This window comes from Aythya fuligula, chromosome 3 (assembly GCF_009819795.1).
Source record: "Aythya fuligula isolate bAytFul2 chromosome 3, bAytFul2.pri, whole genome shotgun sequence".
Lineage (NCBI taxonomy): Eukaryota > Metazoa > Chordata > Aves > Anseriformes > Anatidae > Aythya > Aythya fuligula.
In genome coordinates, this window is record NC_045561.1 from 35,992,009 (window position 1) to 36,015,270 (window position 23,262).

General features: G+C 43.1%; 2 protein-coding genes across 2 annotated transcripts in view; one reads left to right on the plus strand and one right to left on the minus strand.

Moving 5' to 3' along the window:
- RBKS (ribokinase) overlaps window positions 1-21,393 on the minus strand; it is a 66,911-nt gene extending 45,518 nt beyond the window's left edge. The window contains exons 1-2 of the mRNA XM_032185355.1: window positions 21,241-21,393; window positions 4,002-4,134 (exon numbers count right to left, since the gene is read on the minus strand). Of these exons, the coding sequence (XP_032041246.1) occupies window positions 4,002-4,134; window positions 21,241-21,296 (189 nt within the window). The 5' untranslated portion in view covers window positions 21,297-21,393. The remainder of the gene's footprint in view (window positions 1-4,001; window positions 4,135-21,240) is intronic.
- Window positions 21,394-21,544: 151 nt separating this feature from the next.
- The window catches only part of BABAM2 (BRISC and BRCA1 A complex member 2), a 166,900-nt gene continuing 165,182 nt past the window's right edge, over window positions 21,545-23,262 (plus strand). Inside the window, exon 1 of the mRNA XM_032183862.1 lies at window positions 21,545-21,601. The gene's annotated coding sequence lies outside the window, so the exon portion shown is untranslated. The remainder of the gene's footprint in view (window positions 21,602-23,262) is intronic.

Genomic DNA, 23,262 nt, shown 5'->3' on the forward strand with positions numbered 1-23,262 from the left:
TGGAATGCGTTCCACCTGATGGTATCATCTTCTCCCTCCCTATCTGCTACCAAGCTTCTGCACCAAAGCTCAGGATTTGCTCAGTTATTTCAGAAATGAAGTATTTCGTAACTGTTTCCCAGAAGCTCAACTGAAAAGTGCTTCCTTCAGCTCTGGGTCCTACATAATTGACAGACAGACACCCCTTATTGTTCAACTGTGGTAACAACTGAGAACAACCACGATACTTCTGCTCACAGCAAGGGATCTCAGTGCTGGAGGAAGGCCCTTGGAGGGGTCTCCAGGGAGGCCCTTTTCCTCTGGAAACTTTTCTCCATGTTAGCTCATCAGCACCTGACCCAGTTAATCCTAGTGCCTTTGAAGGGTTTATCTTTCCATTCAGGCTTTACCCTCAAGGAAAGCAGAGTATTGGGCATCAGACTCATTTTAGATTAAAGGCATATTTACTGACCATGTCAAATTACTTAACAGTGTTTTAAATATTTTCTGCTTTTGCTCAGACCCTCCTAGATGGACTATTGGATGGACAGAAAACTAAACGTCTTAGTCTGCTGACCACAGAACATTACACGTGCTGAAGTAGCATTTCTTCTTTCTTGATTTCTTAGCAGTTTGTACAAGCATGAGGGTCACATGGTTTGCACATTAGAAAAGTAGAATTACGTCAATATTTTTCAACCTGGCGTTTCCTTGCTTACCATCATGTTTTCCATATGCAGTTAGGAAAGCTGACTGGTATCGTAACAGCTAAAATGCTAGCAGCTTAAGAGAATCAAACTCATCTGCACCTGAAAATTAATTACAACAAAAACGCACCTCTTAACAATTTTTTCATCTATTCTATATACACGTTTTCTGAGAGTTTACTCTTTCTCTTGTTTTGAGAATTAAACAGGTACTAAACACAAAAGTAAGACTAATACAAAAGGAAAAATCAATTGGAGATAACCATTACACTCTGGGCTGTGTCTTAGATATGTCTAAGACCTTACAATTAAGTGAGGTTTCGGGTTTACAGCACTTTTTCTTAAATTTGGCTTACAGATCATCTAAAGACAGGAGGAGACAACACAGCATCATAGTCCAGCACTTCCTATTTCTGAGTAGGAATCAAATGCAGCCAGGGATTAAGTAGAATTTAGTATACGCACTTATCAGGCTGGTGATACCAATGTCCAGTGAGAATCATCCCAAATTGTTTGTCAGAAGAAAAATGGGACATTTTTCAGTACATGCAATGTCAACCTTCTTCCACGCTCTTTATCTAGGATACTTAGCAGATTTTTTGGTAATTGCCACTACAATGGGGAGTTTGGACCCCCGTCAAAACCTCTGTGCATTTTTCAGCACTGCAACAGGGTTCTTGTCTGAACACGAATGACCCACTTGTTCTCTTAGATCCTTTAGTTTCCTGACTGCAACCTTGCACACTTCTCGGAACCACTGTCTTTCTTGTCGTTTGAAGTGGCATCTATTCCACCAATATGGTGTTTTACCGTACTGAGCAAACTGAGTGAGGGAGTTTAAGACCGATACTGTGATAGATATTGATAACCCAGAGTAACAGCAGTCACTTCCATTGGCTTCCAGGCAGGAAATTGAATAGCGTTTGCATTTCCACTAGCCAAACCCAGTATTTGGATTTTAAATTAAAATCTACACCATTCTGTGGCATCTCTGGTTATACCTACAAGTCATCCTAAAACTCCCTTTCTCAAACCATCAACAGATAGTCACTGTCTCTCTTTTATGCTTTAAAGCTCTCAGGTATGAGAACGTTTTTTCACTTGACCTGAGATGCTTATGTCTCCTCTTGTTGATTAGATCCTCTGTCTAAATTACAGCCCTTGTAGGAGGATGCCACACTCCAGTGGAATGTCCCTCTGGTACTAATACTGATTCCATTCCCACAACTTTAGACTGCAGAAGCAATTGCTTCATGTTGGGAATTATGACCAAAACATAAACATGTACTGAAAACAGAGTGCGTGTGAAAGGCAACCTGGCTTTAAGAACCACCACATACTTAAGATGACTTCTTAAAGTAAAAATTGAATTGTAACGTCACATTATTACCTGACTCTTCTCAGTTATATTCAGCAAACGACTTTATACAGTGTCCTATTGAGCTGTGCAGATAAAAGACTCTACCGCTCTGAGATGAGGCTGTTTTGCCAGGCTATTAACTGCATTTTTAATTTAAAAAGTAAATATTAACTTCTAAATAAAAAATAAAAAAGGCTAAAGTTTATATGAGAAATCTGTCCTTCTCTACTAAGTCTTTTCTCCCATAAATACACAATGGAAAGAAAGAGAGAAAGAGAGAAAGAGAGAAAGAGAGAAAGAGAGAAAGAGAGAAAGAGAGAAAGAGAGAAAGAGAGAAAGAGAGAAAGAGAGAAAGAGAGAAAGAAAGAAAGAAAGAAAGAAAGAAAGAAAGAAAGAAAGAAAGAAAGAAAGAAAGAAAGAAAGAAAGAAAAAGAAAGAGACAACTACATTTTTCTGAAATAGCATAAATATGATTTTGGAAAGTAACTGGAAATTATACTAACTGCTAAATTTTATTAGGAATGCAAATGGTTCCAGAAACATGTATTCACTGAGATAGCTTAGACCATTAAAAAATAAAACAAAATTCACACTTTCAGTAGGAAAAAAAACCTTTAACATTTATCAGGAAATGTTAGCAGAGAATTCATTGCCAATTCATCTTGTATTTGAATCTGATCATTTTTGAATGCAAAGATGATCAAATTTATACTCAGTATTACAGAAGCATAAACATCCCCAGTATACATTTTTTAAAAAGAAAAAACAAAACAAACAAAAAAAAAACCAACACTGTAGAACAGCAACTAGTGATAATGACCCACAGGAATGCCTGAAGGTATAATTTAGATTGATAGGTACCATTCTTTAGCCTAAATATTGGAACAGAAACCAGTAAGAAAGGCTTCCTTGATGTCTCCAGTATTCCTCAAAAAAATCCCTGGCAGACAATGATCCAACAAATTTAGCATCTTCCCCCAGCTATAGCAATAACAAAGTGTGTCCAGTCGATCTAAATTTTCATCTGGTTAGTACTGGATAGACAATAGGGCTACAGAGAGAGAAAATTTAGTATTAACCTTAGTGATGATCACTCAAAACCGATAGCATTTAATGGCAAAAATCAAAGAAAAGCCCTGTAAATATATAGCATCTGTCAGGCTGGATCAGCCTGACGGTCCGTAAGCCAATCTTGAGAACCATTGTACATCAAAAGTTTCAGAGGAGTGAGCAAAAAATTCCCATAGCATGCAAAGGTGGTAGTTTGTATATCAATATCCCATCCTAATCTCAAGTAATTAGACAACGATTTAACTCTTGAAGCACAATATTTTATATTTCTTCCTGAATTTGTTACTACCTCATCAATATTCGATTTTCATAATCAGCTGCAAAGTAAACTGCTGATTGACTACAGTGCCTAGCACCCGAACGTCATCACTGAAGCCCTGATAGTTGTAATGCTGGGGAGCATAAAGAGGAGGGGCTAGCACTCAAATTTTGAATATCTCAAATTCTCCCCAACTCTCTTTTCCATGGTGTATCTATCAATCTCAGTTTTGCAGTCTTTCTTTCTGTGCAATTTCTGCCAGATCTCTAGCCAACTACTCTTTGGTTCTGGCAGCGCTTTCAGAACAGCCTCCTGGTCACATTTCATGCTTAAATTTACAGCTGAAATAAGGAGAAGAAAGGGGAATTAGAGCAGTATTAAAAGAAAAGAAAAGAAAAGAAAAGAAAAGAAAAGAAAAGAAAAGAAAAGAAAAGAAAAGAAAAGAAAAGAAAAGAAAAGAAAAGAAAAGAAAAGAAAAGAAAAGAAAAGAAAAGAAAAGAAAAGAAAAGAAAAGAAAAGAAAAGAAAAGAAAAGAAAACACCATTTCTGTAAGACACCTAAAGGTTGACTGGAGTTTGCACGAACATTTAGTTCAGCTGTAACCCAAGAGCAAGCCAGTGCTTACCTTGCAGATCAGCGAGGTCTTGGCCCCGAGTCGAGCAGACTGGACGCATTGATTGGCTCCTTTCCCACCAAAACCAATGAAAAACTTCTGTCCGAGGACAGTTTCTCCAGCTCTTGGCAATCGCGTGGTAAGGCTGTTCCAATTTAAAGCAATATTTACATGCGTTAACGACCGAAAATAGCAAGCATCTTCAAAGTAAGAGTTACATTCTTACAATCCTAAAGGCTCCGACAGGCCGTCAATAAAAATTAAAAAAGACTAGAAAAAAGACTAGAAAGACCCTTCAGGGTCTCTGTTCCACAAACCACCAGTTTAAGTTTATCCCTTGCATGCCACCCCGTCAAGCTTCTCGTTTATTACTCAGGAGAGGGATTGCATTTCTGTTGTCTGTGTTTCATGTTTCTACAGGAAAAGAAGCTCTTGAGCCCTGCCTGGGATTCCCCAGCGCTAACACAATACAGATAAATAATAAATCTATAGGTCTTGCTGTTCACGTTGTTTTTCTGTAACATTCAGCGCAACTTTACATATTGTTCATTTAATTTCATTACAGCTAATTATACCTTCTTGAACCACCCGAAGTAATTTTTCACTTTGTTGGTGTTTACAGCCCTGAAAATCGTAGATCATTATCAAAACCTTCCTCCCCTCTGCTGCCACTCAGGCCACTGTACATATTCAACTTTTCTTGTTTTTAGATCGAACTTTGCAACTTCTTACCATTTTGGTGGTTTTTGAACTCGCTCCAATTGCATTTACATTTTTCCGGGGACGGGTGCCCCGAACCAGATGCACTAATACAAGTGGAGACCCACCAGGGGTGTATTCAAGGCAGTCTGGTTTCATTCCCGTTTTGGAAAACAAAACAAAACAAAACAGAACTGTAATTTTGTTAATGCTACCAGATGTTTTGCTATCTCCAGCAGAAGCTGAAAGAAAGACAAGACACCACGAACCTACGGGGAAGAAGTTCTCTGAATGCAAAAGGCAAGCTTACTTTTGCCACTTCTATTAAAAATACGTAACTCAAAGCTGTGTTTGCAACACTTGGATTCCCCAAGTTTCTGCCTCTTCAAGCCATACGTTCCAGGGACAAGGTCTAAAACCAGAATTCTTTCTGGAGAGAACTGAACCCATTTGGTGCAATGACGGGGAGCCCAGCAGCGCTCCCAAGTACAGCTAGTGGCACTCATTTCATTTCCAGAGATGCAGAGCCAGGTAACACTCTGCTAGTAAATATTAAAGCCTTTTTAAATGAAAATGTAACAGCCTTTTAAAAGTAGACGTGTAAGTGCCTTGTATAGGTGGAAAGGGCTGCTAAGTTAAAACATTTTGCCCACAGCAGCATCTGGCAGCTTGTTTACAACAGTCAGCAACTAAGGTGTCAGGGAATGAGGTGTAATGAGGGCGGCTAAGTAATGTTTACTAATAGCACCATCTATAATTTAGTGCTGTTTTCATCAGCTCGTGTGCCATCGGAAGCCAAAATAGCGGTGGCTGGGGACCAGAGAAGGAAGGAGGGCCACAAAACTCGGAGGGGGAAGCTCCCGTGCAGTCAGTGCCAGGCCATTGCATGTGTGCTTCCAGAATCGTGTGCCAGTCAGCCAAGGAGAGGTGTTTCCCTCAGCCTTGGTAAGAAACAGTAAGAGCAGCTCTTGTATAATTCGTTTTATCCACAGATCTCACTACACTTTAAAAAGCAGAACATTGTTATTCCTGTTTTGTGGGTGTGAAACTTAGGCAAGTCATTTTGCCTTTTTTTTCGCCTCGGGTCAGCCAAGAAGCCAGTGGCAAACCCAAAAATAGAGATCAGCTCAATCCACGAGCACACGCTGTCTTCTCATTTAAATTCTACAGTAAGTAGAATGGTATCAAGTCTCAATTCATCTTCCTTCCTTAGGGTGTTTTAGGAGATTACAGCTTATTCTAAATAGAATTTGTTTCCACAAAAAGCCAATATATTTTTAGACAAAGATTAACAATTGTGACATCCCAGCAGGCATCTGCTAATAGTGCTGCTCTGAGTTCATATGCATTTTCAAGAAGCATGTTCAGCCATACATATTCTCGTTTTAACAGTGGCTAGACCACGACTTGATTCTTCTCTCAGTTATGTTGGCATCGACACGCAACTCCAACGAAGGCAACGTAATTACACTGGTGAAAAAACAGGCTTGGTGAGATGAGGATCCGGGCCTCGGTGTTTCAAGTAGGACAGCAAAACAACTGCCTGTGGGAATCCAACAGCTTGCCGAAGACAGGAAGGTCACCTTTTTTATTGTTTTGATGAAAAGGTACAAGGCAAAGGGCAAAGGATCAAGTTGGAACAGCGATTTGTAATTAACCCGTTTTAAAAATAGGCTAACAGACTAGGCACGAACACGCAGCAAGCTCCTGTAGCTCCCTGTAAACAAAAAACCCCACCTCACTGCATTTCTGGCGTGATCGCCCATCCTTTCAGAGCGATTCTCCTCTCCAGAAGCCTGTTTTGCATCTTCCATATTAAACAAATTCAAAGCCCTGATCTCTATATATAGCCTGGAGGTTTCACTTTCACTAACACAGGTATTCAAGTTTCTTTCTTCCCCCCCCCCCCCCCCCCCCCAATGTTGTTCTCTTGTCATTTAATTCTGCAACTGCACTAACTTTCGATTCACATCAGACAATTTTAATGAGCATTTCAGGCTTCTGTTATGAGCAGGCAATGATGAGTAATCTGTATGATTAAGGAACCTTATAAATTCTTGGCTTATTGATGGTACCACAAAGAATACTCATAATGGCCTAAAAATGATGAAACAGCTAATGTTACTCCAAAACCAGGCTAAATAAGTTAATTAGAAAAACTGTCACGCTGGTTTTCAGAATCGTTACATAAAATGTTTTGTAAAGCTATTTACAACTTCGACATAATTTGAAAACGCTGACCTGAAAAACTAAATTTAAGTTACTAGCCAACAGCCTGCTCTCAGCTCGTGTGACAAATCCTGCTCAGCTTTGAGAGGCTGAGCGGCATGAAGAATATCGATCTTCTATCTTGGCAGTAACCAGAAAGTAAACCTGAAATCCCCTGACACTTACTAGATGGGACATGAAATAACTGCATAATGTTTTGGAAGTTGTGCACGGTGCTACTGAATCGTATTTACAGAGGAACTTTAGACTGGAACATCCTGAAAGGCTTCGGACGTTACAAATAAAGGAATATAGTCAACAACATTTCAAAAGCTTTTACAAAACAGTATCCAAATGTAGGAAGCACATGGCAACACTACCCACAGGTTTTCGTGGGAAATGAAGGATCTTACATCCAGTCATGCTTCAGGGGGTTGGGGTAAATAAAAGCACCCAAGTAAGAATTCTGCCACTGCAATAACTTCAACCCTTTGTCCAGTGTGTGCCACGAGTGCTCTTAAAGGCTAGAGCAGGTTAGCACATGTATTTTTAGACACATGTCCCTTAAGGAGGGCAGCACTAGAAAAAGAACAGAGCCCTTTAGTACCTTGTTGAAGCACTGAATCAGAGGTGAAAGTGCAACTCACTGAGTCATTAATGCCACTTTCCATGGTATTCTGGGTTTTCTTGAACAGTTCCCATCTAAGCAGTGACTAGATCGTAATCAGAGAAAGAGTCTGAGGGAAGGAGGAAGGGAAAGGGAAAGATGTACAGAAGCAGCATTTGCATAAACTAATCCTGAAATTAATCGTGGTTTGCTTCCGATTCCTGACACCTCACCGGTGTCTGTTCAGTGTTTTCAACACATGAAAGTACCACGAAGATGCATTTTTACCACCAGCCTAAGCTGCTGCAAAACCAGGCTGCTACAGTAGCATTTTCCCAATGTGTATCTTCCAGCGCCCTTATTGCTCAGGGAGCTTACTAATGCAATGTGGTTTTCCCCCCAGGTCATTTTAATTAGGATCAGCAAACTGAATGAATCTGGTGTAGAGCAGGCAGGGTGGGCTGGGACAGAGGAGGAGGTGAGTGAGGTGCTACCTAAACGAGTTAGATGCTACCTAACGAGGGTTTGCGTGACGAGTACGGTATGCTCAGCTCAGCAGGTATGTTGGAGAAGAGCAGAAAGCATCAGTGTGTTCCTGAGAAAGGACGTGGTTTTGGTGTGCATGAGAAAGGAAAATAAGTGAAAAAAAAAAAAAAAAAAAAAAAAAAAACACAAGAAAAAAACCTACATTGGCATTTCTCTTTTGAAAAAATAGGAAAAGGAAAACAATGCTCTCATCAGGCAATTCAGAGGGGAAGAGAATTTGTATGTCAGATGGGCTGTCACGTTATCTAAGATGATTGTCATGTGCATAGCAGCAAAAGAAAAATTCAAACTTTATTTTTCTCCTGAAGAAAGGTGAAGATAATCCTGGGTATCAAAATAGTAGCATAAATGCTGCATGTAAAAGTATCATAATAAAACAGAACACAATGCAGAAGGCCTAGAATTTAGCTTTGATTCTGTTCTCTTTGAATCCCTGAACAAAACTGGCTCCTTCTCCCCTCCTGGGAATTCCCTGGAATGGGGAAAATCCCTGTGAGATTAGAGTAGGTGTAACTAGCCTCTGTCTAGTACATACAATTTGCTGGGCTTTCATGATCCTCTGAGCTGACAAATACAAAGGAAAGAACAGTTCTTGCCTCTAACTAGGAATATTAGTACATCATTGTGGTGAAAAAGCCTCTGACCTCTTTTGGATCTGGCTTAGCATTTTGGTTTAGCCTTGGTCTCTTTTGTCTCGCATAATTTTTAAAGATTTGAACATGTTCTATGGGAAAGTATCCATAACGCTGAAACAAAAAGACCACAGTTCTTTTCAAAATCTGATGGTCTTGACTTGGTCGTGCTTTTATCCCTTTTAATAATCCACTAAAACTTATTAGAAGGTAGAATCTTTTCAGGATTTATGGAGAGACTACCTCAGGAACTTAGTTAACTACAGCTTGATTTAACTACGGGGCTATCAGGTTCTAGGTTCTTAGCCTCACTTCACATCTCTAATGATTGAAAAAATCATTTGGAGACAATTAGAAATAATAGGAAATATTCTATGTATTCTTCCCACCATTTCCCTGAATGTGACAAGTCTTTCCTTAACAAAAGGTAACTTTTCAGACATTTTGTATTATTGATTATCATTTCCTGTATGTTTGATGGTCTGGTACCTGCTCCAGCACACAGTAATGAAGAGTGGAAAAACAGTGGAAAAATACCACCCAAACTGTTACCTGGGAAAATAATTGAGGGTTAAAGAATAATCCCTTCAGTGCTGATGGTCCGTGGCAGTGTGAGTTGCAAAAACGTTACCCCATCGTCCAGCTGAGGGTTTTTTAAAAACTTCTTTGATTTTTCACAACTCCAATCTGTCACTGCAGTGCAAACAAGTGAATGATGAATTGGTGCAGAGCAGCAGGAATCTTTTCAATTATGGAAAAGAGATATTTTATCAAATACATATTTTTATATATTTTAACATATAACCTGCACAATGAGAACGGATGTCCATGGCTCTTCAACAAGAACTTCGATGAATATTTCTGCTGACCCACTGCACAGAAGGAAATTTTACCCCACTAGACCTTAAAAGATGTAACGAAGAAGGCACCCAGATGAATATCCTGAAGCATTTGCGGTAGCACGCTGTGGTGCACATCACTGAAATGATATCACCAAGAGATCAAAATTCCTAAATTATGTTAGGAGTATGAAAACTTCAGCACAAAATAATTATTTATTGGACTAACTGCCAAAAGTAAAAAGTTTTCTCATGGAACAATTAGCTTTTCCTCACATCTCTAGCAGTTAGCTTTTTGGGAAAAGGTGGGCACACTGATGCTTCCGTAATCTGTGGAATGTGTGATTCTGAACTTGAAGCTCTGAAGAGATTCAAAACCCCAAACCAAGCAGGAATGTATCTTCAGATATTTAAGTTCAACAAACATTCCATCATTCAAACCAAACATCTGTTTTGTGTTTAGGAAAGATTGTGGAAATTTTCAAAATTACTACTCGCTAACTTTGTTTCCCTCCCACGTTGTTCTTCATTGATGTCTCTCGATTACATTATTTTTGGAACTGCAGTTACATAATTATTTTCAAGGCAATGTGATGGTGATGTTAGAATAGGCTGTCTGAAACATACTGTACTCACCCAGGACTGAAGAAGGCTGCCTACGGTTCCTACGCTGAGCAGAACATCATATCATGATGAAATACCAGGCTTAAAGCAGGAGAAAAAAAAAAAAAAAAACACAAAACAAAATAACCTTTGCAACCCAAGCAAAGGGCAATCTTTACATGTCCAAGGATGGGTTTAGATATATGGATATCCCGGATATACGTACAGACAGGGGGACGGCAGGCTGGAGAGCAGCCTGTTTCACTCACGCAGAATAAAGATTGCCTGCTGACCCCCTTACAAATCCGGTCCTCTGTCTTTTCTAGGTAAAAATAAAAACCCTTCCCTGCTCCCTGCTGCCCTCCCGATTATGTATTGGCATTTTGTGCACGAGCATGTTGTGCTTTAGGAGCTACAATATTAAAAGCAACATTATGGATGTGTTTTCACTACACAGTCATCAAGACACAGAACAGCACAGTCCAAATGCTATTCATTTTCTCCAGTAAGAAGCTGCTCTAAAAGCTTGTACCCAAGAGAATAATTTGGACAAATAAGAAGTTTTTCATCCATTTTCTAAGTACAGTGCCTCCCACAGAATCCAGATGGGTCACAAATGAAAAGTATAAACAAAAGAATACTTAGCTTACATGTGCTGACCCAATTTGTCACAGATAAAAAAGGCAATCCATATAGGTAAAGGGAATATGCCAAATTCTCATGCTTTCACTAGACAAGTTTTTACTTTGAAACTAGCTTACCCTTGATTTACCAATAAAAAGCTGTACCTGAAATTCTATCTAACTATAAAGGCATCTCCTACAGCCTTGGATTACAATAACATGAAGGTTGTGGGGCAAATATGAGAATCTGCAGTGTGAAGGGGGTGCTGGGGCTTTGCTGTCAGTGCTTACCTCAGCCAGGGCACGCAGGCACCCTCTCTACCTAACTGCCTTCACCTTTTGTCCCATTTAAGTTCCCTCGAGAAAGACAGATGCCTAAATATCAGACGGATGTCAATCTGCATACCCCTGGCTTGTTACACCTGCCAGCAGACAACTCTCACGTCTCCAGTAACGCCCAGAATTTCATGAGTAATGGGGAATGAAAACTGAAGGAATATCTGCTCCTTTTCGCTGCCTCGATGTGGAGCACTAATGAGCTCCAGCAGCTGCTTTTCCCCAACAGGTCATTTTCTCCTTCTGCCTGGCCAAAAAAAATAAATAAAAAAAAGATTGAATAATACTAGCAGGATATTCCCAATGAATAATACTAACGGGATCAAGCAGTTAGAAGGAAGAAGGTACATTCACTCTCCTCACAGATAAGAACTTGGAAAACGCCTGTCTTTCCACCCGAGTACTGAACTTGATCTCTTTTCTTTTCGTTTCCATCCTTTGTTTTCAGCTCTGAGCAATGCATCTTTTGCTTTCTTTCTGCTGTGTATACTATAAAGTTTTATGCATTTTATATAAACAGGGACCTGAGAGAGGATAGAAGTACAGAAAGTGATGGATAGAGTAAATTAGCAAAAGGGAGTTATGATTCTTTGGAAGCAATGTTATTTTTGGAAAGATGAGAGGCAGGAAAAGAGCAGTATGAAAAACAAGTGCACGGTAAGAACATGATGCAGAAAGATAAGAACAAGAGGTGGAGGCAAATAAGAGGAAACCATACATGGTTCAGGGATGACATGCTATTGATCTAGTACAGGGGAAAAAAGGGAGAAAAACGGACTAAAGTCAGAAATGGAAAGCAGAAATAATGAAACCCATAAGAGAGCACACAACCGATGCATTCGGGAACATTACCACCTTCTTATTTTATAATTAGTTGTCACAAAGATCAACGTGTTCTCTAAAGCTGCACCTACTTAGGCAACACAGCGGTGAAAAATCTTCCTGCCTTTTCTCCAGGCTCCAGGTGGATGTTACTGGGCTGGGAAGGAACCGGGGATGGCAGCATCAGATAACTTACCGGAGCCTGATATAGGGGCTAACAACCGGAGCCTTATAAAAGAAGCAAACAAAACCTTACTAGCAAACTCCTACAGAAAGAACAGCTCAGACAGCTCCTAGAGGCAACAGCATATATATGCCAGCCCAGAGTGGTTTTACACAAATTTGTTACCAACGACTCCATACGATTTTTCTTGCAGCTTTTGATTTGTGCCAGCAGCTCTTTAGCGTCAGGAGTACTAAAATTTACCCAAAGACATTTATGTCTCAAAACGCATCTAGGAAAACAGCTATTTGCATTAAGAGAACAGCCAGCAAGTAATTCGTTAACAAGACAGAAGAGAAGTATTAATCATATCATTCTGTGGCTCATTAAGGGGGGAGAAAATACAATAGCCTCAGTGCTGGGTGTTAAAATGCAATACATAACAATTGTATTTATTGTGGCAAACATTTTCAAAGGAGTTTCTTTAGAAAATCTCCCCTTTGACTGCAGTAATTCTTGTATGGCAAACAGCTCCAGACTGAAAAGGCAAGAGATGCATTATTTTTAATAGTCAAAAAGACGATTTCCCGTAAGAGCGTGGAAAATCCCCAAAACAATAAAAACCTGTGCAACTTATATGGTAAAAGAGCAGGGCAAGAAATTAGAGATACGCTAACAACCTAATATCCAATCTGTGTCATGAGAGTACAGCAGAAGCCCAAGGAACACCCTCAAGTACTGAGAACACCAACATCCAGTGCATTGCTGGTTTACATTTAATTATTTGCAACTGCACAGCATCCAGGGACTCTACCAAAAGCAGAAGACCACAGAGCTGTGCTGTCTGTGAAGGAGGCTGTTATAATGGGAAGCAATGGCCACGTGCTATTTGCACAGTGCTGAGACAAAATTCCTGTAGCAGAAATTAAAACAGACCCTTCACTCCTGGTGCTGATATTGGACAAGTGGCAAAAAAGCTTTTATCCCAGCAACCTCTTTCCCTGATCGTAAGGTTATTACTTTCTGGCTTTCATTGTCTTCATACAGAGGGATCGCTCTGGGTTCTCCAGAGGCAGGTGGAGCCTCAGCACGAATGCAGAACGATGGGGAAGCGGGTACAGCAGCCCCAGTGTCCACCACCTCACTGTATGCCCAGTAAATACGTGCCAGGTCCGCTGTGGCACTTCAGGCTCCAAAAAAACTGCATACAATAATTCTCTCTCTCTTTCCTTTTCTCTTTATTCCGTTCCAGCCTGGCATCGCCTGGTTCTGTCTCCATGATCTGCAGGGGGAAAGGAAGCTTTTTTGTACTGCAGCATCTAACGTGGTAATAATTTCAGGGAGAACTTTTTCACATCCTGGATGTTCAGAGAAAATGGACACCAGAAAATCTTGGATGCAATTAGGGCACAGCATTTTGAGATTTTCTTGTAACGCTCTGCCCCAGCTTATTTAAGCAGGTATTTTATGAGAGTTCAATTCTATTATGTGGGAAAGCGGGCAGGACAAAATGCGCTCAGGAGAAGTAGGCTTCTGTAATTAAAGTACACAACCAAAGAAACAGCTACCAATTTTGCCTCACGTTGCAATACCTCCTTTCTCTGTGAACTTTTATCTAATCTCTTCTCCCTCTCTCTTCGCACTTGTTTAGGAAATTCTACCTCCTTGGCTTAAGAATCCCTAAGTATTTGAAGGGACGAAGCCAGTAGTGCTGTGAACCCACCACGTTCAGCTTGCAGCAGGAGCGACTGCTCCAGCTCTGGACTCATTTGAAACGAATGAATTTTATTTTGCCATCGCGGTGGTGCAACCAGCCTCTGCTGTCACCAAACCACGAGCAAGCACGCACACACTGAGGAAGGCTCAACAAAGAGATTCAGCTACCGATAGCCGGCAAATAGGGCACGCATTAAAGAGATGAGAAGGCCGATAGGCACATTGTTCTACTTTTGTGGGTAGCGTCTAATAGTTTACTGACCTCCACGGGGGAAAAATGCCAGTCACATGAGACTGGGAATTGGCGGCGCTGTGAGCGAAGCCAAGAAGTGGCTCTGAATAACATAAACCAAGGAGGAGTGCCAGAGTGTTTCAGACAAGTGCTCTTTGCGTGGCGAGAGAACACAAGATGGAGTAGCTGATTTTCTTCTCCCACTTGGAAAATACACCCCCAAAAACTTATCACCTGCTAGGATCAAAATGTTTCTGGATTCATTTACTCCATTACCCAAGTGAACTCTCTAGAGAATTAAGCAATAGTTTCCTTGCCTCATATGGACTAAACCTAAAAGCTTGGTAAACATTAGCTTTATCTCACAAACCATAATTTTTAATTGCTAACACACATAGGAAGGGCATAATCCTCCGCTGATGATATCATAGTCTACTGCCATGGAAATGACTGCAGTACCATAAACACAGGTTTAAGATGACCTCACTTTAGTAGGAAAGAGGGAAATTTCAGAGGAATGTGAATGGCATTGGGAATAAACACCCAGAGATACTATGCAGTGAAAACACTCTCTTACTAGCTGGGTAAGTACAGAAGAGGAAGACGACAGCGTGGAGGGCAGCGTGGGAGCTCTCCTGTCCGAGCACCGTATCGCTGCCTCTGGATTTTCGAGCACAGAGCCCTCTGAACTCATGTCAGGGTTCCTCTCCATCAACCCACTGCAGACAGGAGTGAAATCCCTGCCCTGACAGGCTTACAGGGTAACCACATGAGTGTGAACAAAGCATGGCTCTGGGAACGCAGGGCAGGATCACAGAACAACACTGGAGCTGGAACGCTTCCTAGAATGAGTAAGTGCCTCAGAAGTGGGAGGAAGAGAACCATACAGTCTCTTGAAGCACACAAAATAACATGAAGTCAGACGCAAATTCAGAAGCACAATCTCAGGGTGGCAAGTGCTAAGCATTTTGGCAGCAGCTCAGGAAAATCCATATATTTAACCTTCAGCTCTGAAGTAACCAGAGAGGCGTCAAACAACTGATGGATTGGAAGCTGCAACCTGGGGGTGAGCTCCGCATCGCCGTGAGCTGGGAATGCTGAGGACCCTGCAGGACCCTGAGCTGGGATGAGAAAAGAGCTTGAGCTGGGAACAGGGAGTGGAGAAATGTAGAAGGCGATAATGATCTCACTTAAGGAGAACCTTTCATCTTGAAGGATCTCAAAGCAATTTACAAACTTAACCAGACCAGACACTGCAGCTGGTAGGAGCAGAAGCAGACATCTGGGAACTCATTCATGGGAAGGAGGAGGTAACAGAGGCCTTGCTGGTTGCTGGATCTTCCAAAACGCTGTTGCTGGGAGAAGATAGCAGGGCTAGAGCAGAGCTTTTCCCCACACCTTGCCAAGCAGCCCTGTGAGAAAGCTGCAGAAAGCAAGCAGGCAGCCAGGGCTGGCAGAAAGAGAAGCAGAAAAACAGGGACCCTCTGGATAGCTGGGGAGCTGTCACTGTTGGCCTTGCAGCTTCCCTGCCTGGTGTCTCAGCCCCAGCTCCACAGCTTCTTCACGCCTCCTGCAGCAAAACCTCATGCCTCGCCTGCCATTTCTGCCCATTCAAAACCTTTTTCCTACCCCTCTGCAAAGGCAACTCCACCCAATCTTGCTCCCCAAACTCCAAAATGTTTTCCAAATGAGCAGGAGGACAAGTAATGGGAAGAAATGACTTCAGCTACAGCATTTATGTCGTGCAGGCCTGACTGCAGTAGCACAAGGGGTGTTCTTTAGCTCAGAGGCACCAGTAGATACATACTATTAAAACTGAACTAGGGAAGTCGAAAACATGAGAGTCTCATTAGTGGCTGCTGATATGGGGTCGCTTTCGGAGGGAAAGGCAGCACCCACCTGCAGCACGCAGGAGATCGGTGCTCGAAACGGTGATGCCAAATAAAAGGAGGGAGGTTGCACTTCCATGGAATCCAGAAAGCGACACTTCAGTGCCACTTCAGTTAAAAGACATTGTGTGATCAGCTTAACAGCTCAATTTCCCAAGGCTTTTAAAACTCCACATCTCCATTTAAGAAGGGGGAAAAAAAAAAAAAAAAAAAAAAAAGTTTTCCTGGAAAATAGCCAAAGACAAGTGTCGAGCAGGTGTTCTAACACGACCAGCCCTCCTCAGCCAGCATCCTCTGCTACACAAACAGCAGTTTCTTTCAGAAAGTGCCAGCTCTGCTCAGTGGTGCTCTGTCTCTTCCTTGTGGTTCATAAACTTGGCTGCCAACGCGGCTCTTCTAACGGGTTAAAAACAGCCCTCGGTGGCCTTAGCCCAGATATCTCGTGTTAATTTGAGTGAAATCCACCCAGACTTTTTCCTCCCCACCCTGCTTCACCTCTTTAATATTTTGTTATTGTTTTGGAAGAAGCACTTTGCTGGAACCTTTCCATGTCTGTGCCGTGTTACCCAATACTTTTAGCAGAGTAAAACATTAAGCCGTGTTGCACCCTAGAATAAACCGATCACTTAGATTTTAGGGGGCAATTTAGTTAATGTCACACTACAATTTACTGAAAAGCCTCTTCTGACACGAATGAGCTTAGGATCGATCGGGCCCTGCATCAGATGAGCAACGTCTGAGCCATTCCTGGTATTCAAACCTGCACATGATTAGAACAATTTTCTTCTTGAAGTCCATTATTAAGGATTTCATCAACTTGATTTTTACCGCATTTTTCTTTTCAGACCCCAAGATACAGCTTTCTTTTTGCCAGGGAAGAGAAGGCAAAGGGGAGCTGCCCCAAAGCACACTTTAGCTCCTCTAAAAGCAGGGCAGAACACCAAAGCAGAGAGCCTGAGCATCCTGCATGTGCTGTACAGGCAAACTTTGCTAGGTCAGAGAAGAAGAGGAGGGAATGAAGGCGCTGAAATCAAGCCCAGATTTTTCACTATTACATAAACCAAACAATTCACAGATGACACATTCTCTCATGCCTTGATGCCTTTCTCTGGATCCAAAAGATTAATTTCCTCAACTGGACTAAGCTTGTATTCCTTCACAGTTGTGCTTTCCCATGCTGCTGGCAACGGCAGATTGACTAGAATGAGGAGTGGCTGCTGCAGGGGAAGCATTACAGATAAAAACAAAAACACAAACGAAATGGATTTGAAGGATTCTAGAACACTTTTCTCTGCTGCTAGGAGAAGCAGAAGAGCAGAGAAAAAAAAAAAAAAAAAAAAAAAACAACATGAAAGCAAGAATAAAAACATTAAAATGTGGTGACTGTGCATGCCTGAGAAATGGTGGAAATGAGAACATGTGTGAAAGACCTGGAAACAAAGCAAAGGAGAAAATGAAGGCACACGTGAGACTTTGCCTGCTACCTTGAAAGAAACATATGAAAATTCCTTTTCGCTTTCCCGCAGAAGCCTGAAATCATTGTCCCCGATACTGCATTTCAAGCAAGAAAATATGTAAAAACTTAGGATGAGGGATTTCCAAGGAGCCAGTGAGTCCTTTACTTCAGCACTTGGCTGACAGTAGCCACCACTAGAGGCTTAAGATGCAGGATCTCCCCGCAGAGGTACCTTTGCCGCTGTGCACAAGCAGAGATCGGGCTCTTAGGGAAGATGACTCGACACAGCCGTTGGCTGCTCCGGGATATTAATAATTCTGGCTGCATTTGTCACTACTGGCCAGTCTGGCAACACGCTACTTTCCAGCTTGGTGCTTTCTCTGCCATCTCTTGCTTCTCTCACTGAGCACCTTCAGTCACTCAGTGTGCTTTTTGTAGAAGTTATTAAGGGCAGTGGTCACAACAGGGGGCTGGAAGCCAAAACTTTTAATTCCCTAGAGGCAAGAAAGCAATCTGAGAGGAGGGAAGAGGTCCACCAAAAACTAAGATTTCAAATCTTGAACATCCTAACAAACATAGTTTTCCAGTATTCAGGCTGTGGTCTCATTCTCTTGAATTCAAGTGAAAAACTGTTGCTGTTGTGACTGTCCAAGGCCTTTTTTTCCATCTTACATTTTGTTCTTTGCTTCTGCTGTTTTCAGTTGCCATGCCAAAGTTTCTCCTGTTTATTCTAATTGTTTTAGTGTGTCTGACTCTCATTGGTTTATATGTTTAGTCTTGTCCTGATTTAATATGAATTAAAATGCCACTGCCACGACCAGTCTGCAAACATGAGTCAGAAGAGAAACTATTTCAATAATACTATGGACGGCACCCGCCTGGTTTGATATCTTGATCCTATAGAATAATGCTGGTTTTGTTGTCTACTACTATTGCCTGGTATTGCCAATGAAGTGTTGATTGTGATTGTGACCACAAGTATGTTTTGTTCCTGGTCCTATTAAGCCAAAAGAGTGTGGTTTACTGCGTGTATGTACGTGAGGCTGTTTTGATTATACGAAGTTCACTTTAGAAAACCCACACTCTGCCACTGCAGCGCTACAGGACAATGAGAGAAGAATTTCCAATGAGAACAGTATTTTAAAAGCAAACCACTGGGCCCCTTCCCTGTAAAAGGACGTTAAGGCACACTACCCTTTCTTCTGAATTTGATTATTTCTCACAATGACAAGCGAATGCTGTCTTCAGCAGAAGGTCCCCTTTCTTTCCCTTCTCGTTCATTATGTAAGGCGTAGCAAATTTCAAATTGCACATTCCCGTGGCACCCAGACATTACGCTTCTTCAAATCATTGGTTTACTGCGCTGAGTAAAAACATTCGATGGTAACTTCTTGTGCTCGGTCAGTCTGGCTGCCACGTGGCCGCTGGCAGCTTCGGGCTGATCTTTCGGATTGTCGGTACCTTGCCCCTGAAGACCTGGGGATATTCATCAGTTAATGCCTGCCACCCTTAGGTTCTGGCTCTCCAGAATTAGGGCGAAGTCAGTGTTCTGGAGAGCCAGCGTTGCACCCCACCAGCTCGAGTTGTAACACAGCATTTAACCTCTGGCAATGCGCTTATCTTCTAGGAAAAACAGGCTTCAGTCCCGAGCAGTGAATAAGCCCATCAAACGCAACATGGCCATAAATGTGCCTGACCTCCTTCACACCACTCTCCCTCCTAATGAGGTTTACTCACTCTCTTCCAGCAGATGACAGACAGGCAGTTAACACGCTCGCCTCGCTCTCCACATCTTCTCCTAGCTAAAACCTCGGCATAAATAACAAATTCATGAAAATCTGGTGCTCTTTTGTCCCCTCTGAAATGAACCCTAGCTTTAAACCTAGAATATGCAACCTCCCTACACTGCAGGCATACAAACAGTAAAGAAAAACCCTCCTGGCATCAACCCTAATCCGGCAGTTTTTTAATAAAGCTTGCTTATCATTCTCCATTTCACTCCTTTGCTCCCCACTTAGAGGCATCCCTGCCCACAGCTTAACGCTTTCAGGTCATTTTACCAAGATTTTTGTAACACTGGATACATCCAAACTATGTCTACATGGGTACCAAACGGAGATTTCAGTCTGACTGAACACTTGCCAGCTAAATTTAAACCCATTCCTTTCCCAAGTTTATGAAGTGCCTGAAATCCTGTGCTCATAACCGGGAATGAGGCTGGCCGTTCTTTCCCAGTTGAATCAAATTAGCTTATCACTAATAAAAAGCCCTTCGCTGCTCCTTAAGTAGAGGCTAATGCCGGTGAGTCAGATACATTCTTGTGATAGCATTTGCGCAGTTTAAGAAACTCTCAGCTGACTGAAGAGTGAAAGAGCTTTTTTTTTTTTTTTCAAGCACTTAATCTCAGTGTTACAGCATCTATGGCTACAACCCACGGTTTAATCTCTAGTTACAGTACAGCCAGTTAATGAGCCTTCAGATAAGTGCCTGCATTTCCATCACAGCAAACTTGAAGCTAAAAAAAAAAACACACAGGAGCTTTCCATTTGTTGGCCTTGTTTGTTTTGTTTTGTTAACTGTCAAGAAAAAACCCAGGCGCACGGTTGTCAGTAGCGCTTGAAGCTGTAGGCAATTTTTGAAGTTTTTTTCCATATTTTAGAGAGAAAGGAAAAGGAATTTCTTGAGAGTAGAGCACCATGCCTTGTGTTTCAACGTAACGTCACAAGCATCTGATCACTCACACACACGTAACGTCAAGATCGGTTCTCCAATATCTTTCTCTGACTTACAACACAACTATTCCTCTTGGAAAACCGCCAGTGCGTGCTGCAGATTACATAAAGCATTACATCTTTCTGACATAGGTTCTATGATTTTTAAAGTGTTTTTACAGTGCATGTCTATGACTACATTGCACTCACTCCCCAGCATAACCTTCTGATCATGTCTTCTACACTTTCTTGACCCACAGGCTTTGATTGTCTGCTGATTCACATTGAGGAATTGATTTATTTTTATTTTTTTACTGCAGAATTCCCAGCAGAGCGAGCTGATGCAGCCCAGACACATACACTTTTAAATCCTATGTTAACCAAGTCTGCGTACATAGTTTGAAACCAGATGTGTTTAATGTAGTGCAAATAAAGAACTGGTTTGCAAGTTTACTGGGGCTGACAAGGTCAGGCCGTTTAGGTTAGCATTTGCACCATTGCCAAGTCTCACAGTTTTGTTTGAATTCTTCCGATATTCGGTATTCATTACAAAACCAAGGCTGCTCAAACCAAAACTTTGCTTTATTTTTTAAGAAGTTTTCTAAACCTTACCTACGCGCTAAAAAAGAATGACAGCGAGGCCCAAGTGCCTCCTCCTGAGAGCAAAACGCCCAGAAGATGAATCAAAAGGCACGAAGACATTCCTTGAAATAAATAAATAAATAAATAAATAATCAGTTCAAGAAGCAGAGGTGCTTGGTTTCCTGAGGGCTCACTTCTGTTTCTTGGTCTGAATGGCTGCGAGCAGCTCGGCGGCCTTTCTTTCTCGCTGTCCCATGAAACGAAGCCTGTAAATAATCAACTTCTGACCTGCTTTTTTTGTTTGTTTGTTTGTTGTTTTTCACGGGAAGTTTCTTTTCCGACATGAAGCCTCCTTCCTCGCTTTCCTGGCGGCCCCAAGCGCTTGGGGCCGAACTGCCCCAGCCGAACTCCTTCGGTTACCTCCACAAACCGCTTCGGCCTGGCGAGCTGCGCTGGGGGCCTGGGGCTTGGGGCCTGCCTCCTGCCTCCCGCCCGCCTCGCAGCCCCCCGGCCGCGCAGCACCGAGGCCGGGACCCCCCTTCTCCCCCAACCCGGGCCCGTGGCGCGTCCCTGCGGCGGGTACTGACCTGACGAGGTCGGTGACGCAGGATCCCACCACCGCCACCGCCACCGGGGCAGCCATGGGGCCGGGCCCTGCCCCTTGCCCCTTGCCCCCTATCCTCAAGGCCGCAGCAGGCCGCGCCGCGCTTCCCCCGTCACCATAGCAACGCCGGGGGGCCTTCCTCCAGCAGGGCTGCCCTGCGCGAACGCCTGCTGGCGGCGGGCAAACCCCAGCCCGGCAGCGCGGCGGCGGCTCGGCGGCGAGGCCCCCTCCGGCCCGGTTGCGGGGGGCGGGTGGCGGTGGCGGCGGCGGGGGCGCGCACGCCGGGCGGCGGGGCGGGCGCGGGGGCGCGCACGCCGGGCGCGGCCGTTGCTAAGGGGCCGTAGGTAATGGCGGGGCCGGGGCGGGGGGAGCGGGCGGCCCGCAGCGCCTCCGACGGCCCCCGGGGAAGCAGGGAGGGGGCCCCGGCACCGGGCTCGTGTCGTGCCCCTCCGGGGGGTAAAAGCCCCCCAGGGGGCGGTGGGGAGGCTGAGAGGGGCGCCCCCGGCCTGCTGTGAGGCAGGGCAGGCCGCAGGGCTTCACCCGCAGCGGGATGGGCTGCGGGAGGGGAGCAGCCTGGAGAGCTTTAACTTATTTATTTATTTATTTATTTATTTATTTATTTAATGTTTTATTTTTATCTTTCTAGGTTCGTTTGGTGTGTGCGCTCGCCCCCGTAGCGCTGGGGGGGGGGGGGGGGGGGGGGGAGTGTGGTGTGCGTGGGGGCTGAGCCTCGCAGGAGTTGCGGTGTGGTGTTGTGGGGTGTAAAGCCCGCTGTTTGCTAAATAAACGCGTGAGGTGAACGCCGAGCGAGCCTGTGAGTGCTGGGTGTTAACGGGCTCGTTGCATAGGAAGTGTTACGGATCCGGAGAAACAGCGCAATAAAGCCAGGAGCCGTGACACTGGCAGCTTGTTTTGATGGTATCTGCAGGTTTTGTTAATGGGAAGATAAAGAGCCTCATCCTGTAATTCATTCTGGAAGGTGTCTCTTTTCCCCACGTTTCTCTTCGTCCCATGGCCTTACCCTCATAACATTCCCAGTTCCCTCAAAACGTGTCACATAAGCAGAACCACCTGTGAGACCTTTGTGCATAAAACGCTAGGAAGATAACTTGTCTTTCAGCACGCTTTTCATGGCTTCCAAAACCTTCAGCAGTCCAGCTGGCCCCTCTGCCTGAAGTTACTCTCCCTACACTAGAGCTGATGGAACAAAACGTGCCCAGTTTTAGCCAGCCTTGCACAAAATCTAGCGTTTTAGTTTAAGCTCATTACCTGTTCGAGCTAAGCTGTTGGACTTTGCATTGAAATAGGTCAAGTCTGGGCTTGTGTTCTCAGCTTCCCTAGGTAAGGATAAAGGTGAGTAGGCAGTCGTTTGGGGCAGAGGAATAACAACCATGAAGTAATGTCTTGAATTGCCATAGATGTTTGCCAGGGAAGCTTCAGTTTTTACCCATTGTGAGGGTAAATCATGTACGTGAAGAGAGCTAGTTGTACATTAGTATGTGGATGTTCACTCTTCAGCTTCTTTAGCTGCCATAAGATGTAAAATACAGTGTATTAAAGGCAATTATTTTTAGGCAATTCTTGTTATTTTTGTGCTGAAAGAGCCTGGCCTTTGCTTTATTCAGGATTCCTCTTTGTTGAGCGTTCATTCATACTTCAGTGTGAATGGCTTTCATAAGAACAAAACACGTAACTCTAATGTTTAATGTTGCTGCCAGTTACAGGGAATGATCAGTTTGCAAAAAAATATCCACTAGTTACCAACTAATGCTTGTAAATGGAGCATTAGAAACAACAGAGAAATATTGTGAGTACAGCACTCCATATGCAGTGTTATTTATGAATGCAGATGAGTAATTAAGAGGTTGTCAAGTCATAGAATAGAATCACGGAATAGTTTGGGGTGGAAGAGACCTTAAAGGTCATCTAGTACCAACCCCCTGCTATGGGCATGGGTGCCACCCACTAGTGGGTCATGTCTCTAATTTTGTAAGGAAGTAAATAC